Source organism: Mus caroli, unplaced genomic scaffold (assembly GCF_978045245.1).
Source record: "Mus caroli unplaced genomic scaffold, Mus_caroli_1 scaffold_4, whole genome shotgun sequence".
NCBI classification, from domain to species: Eukaryota; Metazoa; Chordata; class Mammalia; order Rodentia; family Muridae; genus Mus; species Mus caroli.
In genome coordinates this window covers 79,560,043-79,571,882 of record NW_028227259.1, presented here as the reverse complement: position 1 = coordinate 79,571,882, position 11,840 = coordinate 79,560,043, and the positions used below count along the sequence as shown (strand labels likewise).

The window sequence follows — 11,840 nt, the reverse complement described above, 5'->3', positions numbered from 1 at the left end:
AGGAGGAAGTTGGTGGTTGCTAGGCGGCCGGGAGTCGCGAGCTGGTCGGTCCCAGAGCTAGCGTCAGAAATCGGTTTTTAATTTTTTCTGTCTTGCGGCAAGACATTTGTTTGCCTGACGCCCCTACTCCTAATCCAAAGGTGACTGGAGGTAGGAGGAGTCAGATTCAGAAGGCGCTCGCCGAAACTGTTAGCCCTAAGCCGCCGGCATTCTGGGGAGACCCCTGTGCTCTGACTGTGGCCGGGCGACAGTCTTTGGGAGCGAAAACTCCCGATTCTTCGGGTGGTAGGAGGGGTACCTAATTTAAGGAACCGTAGAGAGGCTCTTGAAGGCGGCAGGTAGAGGCACAGCTGCTCATGGGTGCTTCGGGATTGCCATTTTAGGACACGAGCGGTGATTAGAACCTGGGACTGAATCTGGGAGAAGTGAAGATAGGTCTGGGACTGACGAAAATACAGTGAACGGCACCGTTTAACCTCCCTTTGAGATCTAGTTTCAGGAGCAGTGTGGGCTGGAAGCCCGAGGAGATGAGAAGGACCAGGTTCTGAAGTGAGTATATGACTTAGGTAGATGTCATACAATAAACTACGTCCTGGAGGCCTTCCTTAATGTACTTGAAGGAAACCTGTTCTCGCAGCCTAGCCAGTACACATTCTGCTTCCTAGGCTCGACTTCCTTGTGGAGAAGACCCGTGCATACTATGCAAGTGGTCTTAGCATTCAGCTACATCCTCTACAAGATTACACCCTCTACAAGGCTCTCTATTCCTGAGTATTGATCCTTAAGTGCTCTCTTTCAACGACCATGACGCAAAAGAAAGGTTTGGTTCAGGTCTCCCAAGTAGTAAGCAAAGTAAATAAGGTCTTTGACCAAACCTTCCTTCACTTCCCCTAGACTCAACCTCATGTTCTCTTAATGTTGCTACTTAGGTTTTAAACCACGTATCTACTTCATGTTTCTTGCCTGAGTCAAGTGCTGAAACTCTAGCTGATTGTCATATGTGTGGTCAGTATGATACATCATACTGAACTTAAGACTTTCTTTGGGTCATGATCTCATAGATATCAGCCACAGTAGGTTGGCTTTGTTGCTTTGGAACCTCAGTGAGGCGCTTCATCATGATGGAAATCATGCCATAGGGGCCCTAAGCCGCTCACTTAATGATTACTGGGAAGGAAGAAGCTGGAGAAGCCCCAGACAAAATGTCAGTTTTTTAAAAGTACACTCACACTAGGCACCATCTCTTAGGGCAGTGGCTCTCAGCCTGCAAGTTGTGACCCCTGGGGGGGGGGTTACAGATTAGATATTTAAATTACTATTCATAGCAATAGCAAAATTAGTTTTGAAGTAGCAACAAAATAATTCTATGGTGGTGGCTGTGGGGTCACCACAACATGAAGAACTGTATTAATGGGTCATGGCATTAGGAAGGTTGAGAACCACTGGCCTAGATGTTCCGCCACCTTTAAACAGTGCCAAAGGAGCCTTGACAGAACACCCAAGACCCCAACTATAGTGTATTTCCCAGCTGCTGAACATGCAGTAGTCTATTAAATCACCCAGTTCTGTATCCCCATCTTTGGGAATTTGCACTTTTATTCATTCAGTGAGTATCTCAGTACTATGTACATGCCTGTGATAGGAATTTACAGTTGCTGAGATAAATAGGATGTCCAGTGTCCTTGGATTATGCATTTCCTAGTTAGATGAGATAGACAATAAACAACAATATACTAAGTGGTGGTTAAGTTCTCTGAGAAACTGAGGATGACAATTGAGACTGGAGACCTAGTTTTTGTTTTTTTTCTTTAAAGATCAGAAAGTCTGAGTATCTGCATCTGTCTTAGGTGCTGGCAGAGCCTCTCAAACGACAGCCATACCAGGCTCCTGCCTGCAACCACATCTCGGCATCTGCAATAATATCAGGGTTTGGTGTCTGCTGATGGGATGGATCCCAAGGTAGGGTAGTCTCTGGATGGCCTTTCCTTCAGTCTGCTCCATTTCTGTCTCTGTGTTCCTGTTAGACAGGAACAATTCTGGGTTAAAATTTTTGAGATGGGTGGGTGGCAGACCTCAACTAGGGGCCATGTCTATCTACTGGAGGTGGTCTCTTCAGGTTCTATCTCTCCACTGTTGGGCATTTTAGCTAAGGTATCCACAGTGGGTCCTGGGAGCCTTTCCCATCCCTAGCATCTGGGACTTTCAGTGGTTCCCCTCTACCCCCAACTGCTACATATTACTATTCATTCTCCTGGCCCTCTGGACTTCTCTCCTGTCTCTTCCAATACCTGGTCCACACCCTCCCCCTTCCCTCTGCCATTCAGGTGCCTCCCTCCCTCTGCCTCCCATGATTATTTTGTTTCCCCTTCTAAGTGGTATGAAGCATCCACACTTTGGCCTTCCTTCTTGTTAAGCTTCATATGGTCTGTGAGTTGTTTTGTGGTTATTCTGAGCTTTTGGGCTAATATCCACTCATCAGTGAGTACATATAGGTATGTCCCCTTGGGTCTAGATGTACATACCTCACTCAGGATATTTTCTAGTTCCATCCATGTCTGCAAAATTCGTGAAGTTCCCATTTTTAATAGCTGAGTAGTACTCCATTGTGTAAATGGATACATTTTCTGTACCTATTCTTCCATTGAGGAACATCTGGGTTGTTTCTAGCTTCTGGGTATCTATGAACATAGTGGATGGAGCATGTGTCCTCATGATATGGTGGAGCATCTTTTTGGGTAGATGCCTAGGGATGGTATAACTGGGTCTTCAGGAAGAACGATTTCCAATTTTCTGAGGAACAAAAGCCAGATTGATTTCCAAACTGGTTGTACCAGCTTGCAATCCCACCAGCTATGGAAGAGTGTTCCTCTTTCTCCATGTCCTCACCAGCATCTGCTGTTACTTGGGTTTTTAATCTTAGACATTCTGATTGAATAGGTTGGGGAGAAACCCCTCTTCTTTTTTTTTTTTTTTTTGAGAACCCCTCTTAAAGGAAGAGGGGAGGCACATGGACTGGGGAGGCCGTGAGAAGGGGACATTTGAAATGTAAACATAATAATAGATCAGAAAGTCTGTCAAAAGTACTGTGTCATTATTCCATATTATGATCATTTAAAGGACTGAAGTTCCTTTCTCCACATCCTCGCCAGCATCTGCTGTTGCCTGAATTTTTATCTTAGCCATTCTGACTGGTGTGAGGTGGAATCTCAGGGTTGTTTTGATTTGCATTTCCCTGATGATTAAGGATGTTGAACATTTTTTCAGGTGCTTCTCAGCCATTCGGTATTCCTCAGTTGAGAATTCTTTGTTTAGCTCTGTACCCCATTTTTAATGGGGTTATTTGAATTTCTAGAGTCCAGCTTCTTGAGCTCTTTGTATATATTGGATATTAGTATATCCTATCAGATTTAAGATTGGTAAAAATCCTTTCCCAATCTGTTGGTGGCCTTTTTGTCTAATTGACAGTGTCTTTTGCCTTACAGAAGCCCCCATAATCAGCTACCAAACCCAGAAACTATTGCATATGCCAGCAAGATTTTGCTGAAGGGACCCTGGTATAGCTGTCTCCTGTGAGGCTAAGCCAGTGCCTGGCAAATAGCGCACAGTCAATGGAACACAGGGCCCCCAATGGAGAAGCTAGAGAAAGCACCCAAGGAGCCGAAGGGGTCTGCAACCCTATAAGTGGAACAACAATATGAACTAACCAGTATCCCCAGAGCTCGTGTCTCTAGCTGCATATGTAGCAGAAGATGGCCTAATCGGCCATCACTGGGAAGAGAGGCAGAGAGGCCCCTTGGTATTGCAAACTTTATATACCCCAGTACAGGGGAACGCCAGGACCAAGAAGTGGGAGTGGGTGGGTAGGGGGGGAGGGTATAGGGAACTTTCGGGATAGCATTTGAAATGTATATAAAGAAAATATCTAATAAAATAAAATGGTAGCCATTTAACTAGCATGCACAAGGCCATAGATTCAAATACTTGTTGGGTGGAAGAATCCCACAAAACACAAAAATCAACAAAAAACGAACACATACACACAACCACAAACCCCAAACCAAACCCACCAAAATCCCAAACACTACAAAGGACTATTTAATGTTTTGAAATGGTCTGACCCCACATATGCTATGGGTTGTATTTGTGGAAGGTCTCCAGGGAAAGAGAAGCCATGGTGAGGGTACACACACACACACACACACACACACACACACACACACACAGACTTAGGATTGATTAGCCTGACAGCTAGAGAAGCTAAGAAATCCCACACTGTCATATGCTGGCCAACTAGGCCATGTTCTGATGCATATGCAGCTAGAGACATGACAAAGTTTGTGTATGCTTTTACAGAATGCTCTCAGATACACACAGCATGGATTATACTGCACAGTAAGGAACTAAGGGCGTAGGAGGGTGTGGTCAGAGTAATTGCCCAGTGGTCAAGAGCTTTTACCATTCTTCCAGAGGCTCTGGATTTGACTCTCATAACCCACATCAGGCAATAACTATCTCCAGAAAAAAATATGACACTTCTAGTCTTCTGAGGGCACCAACACATGCATGTACCCACACCTGCCTACTTAAAAACAAATGGTGGAACTGATGACCAGTTAATGAATGATTCTATTAACCAGTCTATCCATGATTATAAATTTTGATGTGTCATAGGTAGGTTCAACCAGCCACAAAAAGAGCAGAAATATCAACACATAGCGATGAAATTCAAAGAACAGTAAGCCTGACCAGCTGGTAAAATTTAAGTCCCCTTAATGCTACTAATTAGCATTAAAAAATTATAATTCTCTAATTTCCAGTAGATATGTAGGCACAGCAGAGTGATAGTTTATGTTCACTGTCACCATGGAAACACACTGTTGGCTGTGACTCATCTTGAATGTGAGTGGTAGTATCCCAGGAGTTAGGGCATTAGAGCAGTGAAAAGCAGGAAGTGAACACCAGCATTCATTCACCTTTCTGCTTTCTGCCCGTGGGAGCATGACGGGTCTCTTACTGGCATGCCTTTCCCCTTTAAGACAAACCCATGCTCCAATGACTACTGCTAGGTGTCTTGGCAACAGTAACGTGAGGCGATTAATACAGCACAAGGCACACGAAGCTTTTAATCCAGCAGAGAGGTAACTGCTATAGCCACCATGGCTATGTGGATTCATGGAGAGATGAAGCCCAAGTAACATTTGAACTTTTGTAGGGGAAAAAGATGATTCGTCTTCCAAGGGCCTTGTGCATGCTTGAGAAGTGCTCTACCACCAGGCTAGATCCCTCACACCTTTCCCTTCCTGAAACAGAGTCTTACATGCCCCACACTGGCCTTGACCTTGTCAACCTCTTGAGTAGCTGAGATCACAGTTATGTTAACAGACCTTGCTCACAGCAGTGACTTTTAACAGCCCTTCAAAATACCTAAAGAACCTGTAAAATCAAGTGTAAGTTTTGTTTATGGACCTCAGGAAAGAGACCTGGCGAGCACCTCTTTCTTTTACCTCTAATCTCAACTTTTTGAAAACAAACAAGCAACTACCCCCCCAAACAAACCAGGGTTAAAGCATGGGCCAGGTTTCCTCAACACTGTAAAAACAAACCCCAACAAAGCACAAATACATTGCTTAGCTGGAGATTCATGTAGCATCAACTTAGATAATGACTTAGAATGTAGACCACACAGCGAGAATATTGTTATACACAAGTATTTTAATTTTCAATGTATCAACTCAGATCAAGCATTATCTACTGATTCACAACAACAAAAAGCTATTACTCTTTTTAAAAAGTTTACTTTTTAAAATTGTGTGTGTTGGGTGGGGAATGTAATAGTATTTGAAAGTAGGTGCATAAGGAAGCCATGGGGTCAGATCCCCGGATTTAAAGGGTATTTATTGTGAGGCAGTCTACACAGATGCTGGGAGCCAAACTCAGGTAGTCTGCAAGAGAGCCACACTGGTTCTTCATAGTGGTTCATACAGCAGACATATTGTTCCAGTTCCATAATTACATATTTACCCAACAGTGTATACAGAGGGTGAGAATAAATTTAGTAGTGTCATGCCAATTTTACTAACTATAAAGATTCCCTCCACGGCAAGTTGAGTCTCAATACACAGCTCAGGGTGGCCCTGAACTTAAGAGATCCTGCTGCCTCAGCCTCTGGAGTGCTAAGGTTACAGGGACATATCACTTTGTAGAGCTAGAAAATATTAGTAATATCCACTGACAATGTGCCAACTCATAAACACTGAATAATATTTGTTTATTAGTAACTGAATTGTTTTCTCTTATGTGAAATCATTTTGCTTGACTTTTTTCTTTAAATCCAAACTAGGACTACGTAACTTTTCTCCTAAAAATTAAATTGCTTCTTTACAAATTGCATTGTCTGACCTTCTTATCAGCCTGCTTTAAGGATATCCACGTGTTTAATATGCTCGCTCGAAGTTTGGCCCACACCAAATGATTGTTTAACCCAAATATCTGAGCAGCAAACTGAGCAGATCCTTCTGGAGAAAGTATAGTTGAACAGCCAATACCTATTGGATCAGAAAAGAAAAAGACAGAAAAATGAATTGGTAGCTTAAAAATTAAAAAAGATGATAATAAACCCAAATCTTATTTCTTAGAGATGCGTACTTAAGCATCTAAGCATAAAATAATTTAAAAACATAAGATCTGATTTAAAATAGTAGGCTGTAGTTAAAATATGTAGTCAAATATTAATAAATGAGGCTGGATAAAGACATTGAGATTGTATCTTGAAATTTTGGGCACACACAGTACTAAAAATTTTCAAGGTCTTACCACTGGGCAGTCGAAGAGATGACCACACATCCTGAGCGCCCCAGTCTGGTGTGATCGGGGGACAGCTGATAACCGGATATGCAGTATTGCCAGACAGCACTGGGCCTAGACCGTTGCTTCTGCCCGCCACAGAGACAAATACAGTAGGTACGCCATCCCCTAAGGAAAGTATAAGATGGTCAGGTCCTTTATAACAATAGCCAGGTACAAAACAGCGCGGGGCAGGTGAGACTGCAGTGGATAAGGGGTGTTTGCTGTCAAACCTGATGACCTGTGTGACCTGTGGAACCCATACGGTAGGAGAGAATCAACTCTTACAATTGGTACATGCATCTGCACACACATACAATAAAAATAAACAAAATAAGCTAGGCAGAACAGGCCTGATCATCTTTGAGATCTGTTGTATAAGAAATGTCATGAGGTCAGTGAGGAAATGGCTGGCTCATAGCTCCCTTCTGCTATTACTGCTTAGATTCAGCAAAAACGAAGAATTTCACCAACTAAACAGCTACCCTCATGTTGAGTTGTCCTTAAGTGGTGCCGGTAGACTCATTTAATAGTAATTAAGAGATTTTGTGGATACTTCCTAAATTATATAGTCTCTAGGAGCTGGGATTTATGCAGTATAGCACCCACAGTTCGAGTACCTAACATGCTTGAGACTACAGGCTCAAACTACAGTATCAAAAACCAACACCAAACATGCATATACACACTTCAATTTTTTTTTTTTTAAGATTTATTTATTTTATATTTAAGTACACTGTAGCTGTCTTCAGATACACCAGAAGAGGGAGTCATATCTCATTACGGATGGTTGTGAGCCACCATGTGGTTGCTGGGATTTGAACTCTGGACCTTCGAAAGAGCAGTCAGGTGCTCTTACCCACTGAGCCTTCTCACCAGCCCCACACTTCAAATTCCATAACAGCTTTGATATACAGAGGGTCTTACTCTGTAGCCCAGGCTCACTTTGAATTTACAATAGTCTTCCTGTTTTACTTTCCCAAACTGTGATACCCACTTCTGGTTCTATGTGGTAGTGGGTATTGAGTCCTGGGTTTCTTACATGCTAAATAAGCATTTTACCAACTGAGTTACACTCTATCTTCAGTCCGCCTAAAATTACATATATTTTTTTTTTACTGGCAAAGAATCCAAACATTCATTAGCTTATTAAAAGGATCTGAAGTTTCGAGAGAATCAAATGTCATTTTTTCTTGTTTAGAACCATTTTGTGTGTGTGTGTGTGAACAAATTCCAGTCATTTAGATCAATGATATCCTATCATTTATTTGATGTGCTATCTACTGAAACTAAAGCTTTCTTATATGCTTCTAAGAAATCTGACCAGGTACTAGAGAGGCTCTGCTGCCTCAGCCTCCTGCAGCTGAGTGAGGGCCCTCTTCTCCCTCCGTCGGAGCACACGAGAAACAATGCTAAGGAGCGCTGCTTGTTAGACAAGGAGACCACCCCTCCTCACAGGTCTAGTCTGTTTTCTAAGGTTTTACATGTATGGGTGCTTTGCCTCCATGCCGTGTCTATGCACATGTGTGCAGTGAACCACAGATGGCTGTATATGTTATATCACTAAGCCATGTTTAAAAAGATTATTTTAAAAGATTATATGTGTGCCCACATGAGTTTATGCATGCAGGTGACCATGAGGCCACAAGATGTCAGATCTCCTGAACCTGCAGCTCCAGGCAGTTGCTGCGATGCCTGGTGTGGCATCCAGCTGAGGCTGCTCTCCAGCTTCTCTATCCCTGCATTTAAGTGTTCTCCTTGTCCCCTCATAGGCTTCTACAGTGTCCCTTCTGAAGGTAAGTGTAAGAAATATATAGCATGACACATAGAAATAAATACGGGGAAAGCTCATTTAAGCATTATTGTTCAAAAATATGTATTTGAAAATCTTTTACCCAAATCAGAACTACCCGAAATTCCCTAGGCATTTAAAGTTTACCTTCATATTCTGCTTTAATCCTCAAAGTCTCATCTGGTCCTTTATGCGCAGATGTTACTCTAAGTTCACACGGAATCCCAAAATTTCCACAAGCCTTCTTAATTTTCTCACAGTGACCAAGGTCAGAGGTGGAACCCATCAGCACTACCACCCTGCACTGACTGTCTGACTTGAGAAGCAACTGGAAAAGAAAAACAGAACGATGAGAGATGGGTGACAGTTTATCTTGTGTGTGTGTGTGTGTGTGTGTGCGAGGGTGTTGAGCCTGGACGCTTTAGCTGAAAATGACCTTCAGTTCCTGATACTCTTGCCTCAAGTACCAGACAAATGGCTTTCCTTTTTCCTTACCTTCTCTTTCCCTTTTTGAAAGTGTCTCCAACAGCCCAGACTGACCTGACAGGCACTCACAGGTAACTGAGGATGGCCTTCAACTTCTGATGCTCCTGATAGCTGGGGTCTCAGGCTTGTGCCACCACACTTTGTTCTATGCAGTTGTGGGCAATCAAACCCAGGGCTGCTTTTTTTTTTTTCCGGTCCTGGAACTCACTCTGTAGACCAGGCTGGCCTTGAACTCAGAAATCCAACTGCCTCTGCCTCCCAAGTGCAGGGACTAAAGGCGTGCGCCACCACGCCCGGCTAAACCCATGTTAGGCAGGCACTTACAAACTGAGCTACACCTCAGCACCTGTATGTTTTTGTTTTGTTTTCTTAGACAGGTCACATTATGTACAGCAGGCTGGCTTCAACCTCAGAGATATGCCTTATCTACCTTCCAAGTGCTAGGATTAAAAGTCTGTGCCATCATGCACAGCTGATATTTTCTTTCTCAACAGACCAAATTAAGCTGTGCAAAACAGATCATTAAAAACAAAATAAAACCACCACCACCACTCACTATGCACAAACCTATAATCCCAACACCAAGGAGGCAGCTCAACCTGGTCTCCATAGTGAGGCCCTGTCTCCAAAAAACCAAGAACATATCCCACCCCCTACCCCCAGCTCTATCTCTAAGCCTTTTAATATTCAGAACAGTAGCAAAGTATACCATGCCAGAGGTTTTCTTCACTTTCTGTTGAATCTTTAAGTCATAAGTCAACCATATTAGGTTATCAACTTGTTAGTTGGCTTTTTGAACACTAAATATAACTAAGTTGGAAATACTTGTCTATGAAATGATTATGATTCATATGAATCATGTTCAACTCTCATGGGTTCAAAGTAGTAATATCCTAGAAATTTAGGTGAAGCACAGAGGTTAGACACAGGATCCCAGGTTTCCCACTAGCACCTGGGAACAGCACGCTTAACTTGGTGGCAGAGAGTTCTGGTCCACCAGTAAGTAGCCTGCTGTGGTCATTCCTTAAGGTGACACTTTTGTTCAAAATCACTGAAAACAGGATGTAAAAAGGCCTCTCTCACTTTATTCTTTTATTTCAGCCAGTTTCACTTAACCAGGTTCCACTCTGGCCTGGAACTTGAAACCCTTCATGGCTTGGCGTCCAGAATAGCTAACATTGTCGCTAAGCTCCATCACAAGTTTTGAAACATTTTTCATTTTTGCTGTGTGTGTACAAATGTGTAGAGGGGACACCCTCAGATGGTCCTCAGCTTTCCTTTCCCTTAAATTCTTTTTCTACTTATTTTCATGAGTGTACATGTGCACAAATGTGGAGGTCAAAGAGCTTTTGTAAACTTGGCCTTTTCCTTTCAGTTTTAAGTATCTGTGTTCTGGGGATTGTACCAAGGTATCAGGATTGTGTAGTAAGTGATTTAAACTCTAAGCCACTCTCGGTTGGCCACATCCATCCATCTTGCTTCCTCCCTTCCTTTCTTTTTGGCTTGGAATTTGCCAAGTTCGTTGACTAACAAGAGCGGGGATCAGGGGATCCTCCTGCCTCGAAAGGCACAACCTTGGGCTCACACACACCCGCCAGTACATCTGGTATTTCCTTTGTTGTTTTTTCATGGGTACTAGAAAATCAAAGCCAGGCCTTCGTTTTTTGTAAGGCAAGGAAACACTTTACCAACCACTGAGCTAACTGCTCAGTCCAATGGTGTCATGAAAGAAAATACATGATGTTATTACAGGTTTGTAGAGAAGGAATTACCTCCACTCGGTCTGCAACCCACTCAAAGTTTTTCTTTACCATCTGGAGTCCTTCTGGAGTTACTTCTTTGAGATCACGGTAAGACTAGAAAATAAAACGGAGTTTAAAAAATTACTTTCTCCTGCTATATTAAAACATGTTTCCTTCAAGTCAAGATCATGACACGTGTGTATAATAAGATGTATATGAAAATGCACCTTGACTTTCAAATGCTTTTGCAATGGGGAAAGTTCAATAGCAAAGTAAGTTTCATTTAAGGTCAAATGCTTTACTAGCAAAGTAACTGACTTAAGAATTACCATGTATACACACAGACAGGATTCTCCCTTGATTCTGTTAGAACTAAAGCCCCTTGTGGCCTCAGCCTTGACGTTGTGAGGCTCCAACATCAGATAAACACGGCCACTTGTTCTTTTGCTGTTCCAGAATCCCAAGATGATAAACACAAAGGAGATTTTCCTTCACTTCTACTTTTTTGGTACTGAAGGATGAATCCAGAGCCTTGTATGTGATAAAGAAGTGCTTGCCATTGAAAGTAATTTGTTTTTTTCAAAAAAGCCTTATTTTTGCATGTATGCTGTAGCTGTCTTCAGACACATCAGAAGAAGGCATTACAGATGGTTGTGAGCCACCTTGTGTTTGCTGGGAATTGAACTCAGGACCTCTGGAAGAGCAAGCAGTCAGTGTTCTTAACAGCTGAGCCATCTCTGCAGCCCAAGAAATGACTTTTAAAACTATCAATTAAGACTACTGTCCTTCCTCCTTCACCTCTATCACAGCTTGATAAATAAGCCGAACACCACATACCTGTTTGTCCTTCTGCTGGCTCCGATCGCCCGATGGCCATAGTCTCCAGGAATCATTATCAATGACATCAGCAAGAACAATCTCTTTGGTGGTTACATCAACGCCAAATTCAATCTAGAAGCAGCACATTGCCAAGGAAA

The 11,840-nt window shown here is 42.6% G+C and overlaps 1 protein-coding gene and 1 long non-coding RNA gene across 8 annotated transcripts in view; one reads left to right on the top strand and one right to left on the bottom strand.

The window, feature by feature from the left end:
- Positions 1–20: 20 nt before the first annotated feature.
- On the top strand, positions 21–11,707 carry LOC147005168 (uncharacterized). Of its 2 annotated transcripts, none has more exons than XR_015046945.1 (4): positions 21–549; positions 1,848–1,959; positions 8,474–8,639; positions 11,320–11,707. It is a non-coding gene; the product is annotated as an uncharacterized LOC147005168 (long non-coding RNA). The 2 variants fall into 2 exon arrangements; XR_015046946.1 differs by lacking the exon at positions 11,320–11,707 and adding an exon at positions 10,874–10,971.
- Paics (phosphoribosylaminoimidazole carboxylase and phosphoribosylaminoimidazolesuccinocarboxamide synthase) overlaps positions 5,693–11,840 on the bottom strand; it is a 30,544-nt gene continuing 24,396 nt past the window's right edge. For all 6 annotated transcript variants that reach the window (XM_029477240.2, XM_029477241.2, XM_021161832.3 and 3 more), the window contains 5 exons: positions 11,701–11,814; positions 10,894–10,977; positions 8,783–8,963; positions 6,814–6,972; positions 5,693–6,545 (listed from right to left, as the gene is read on the bottom strand). In XM_029477240.2, the coding sequence (XP_029333100.2) occupies positions 6,379–6,545; positions 6,814–6,972; positions 8,783–8,963; positions 10,894–10,977; positions 11,701–11,814 (705 nt within the window). In that variant the 3' untranslated portion in view covers positions 5,693–6,378. The remainder of the gene's footprint in view (positions 6,546–6,813; positions 6,973–8,782; positions 8,964–10,893; positions 10,978–11,700; positions 11,815–11,840) is intronic.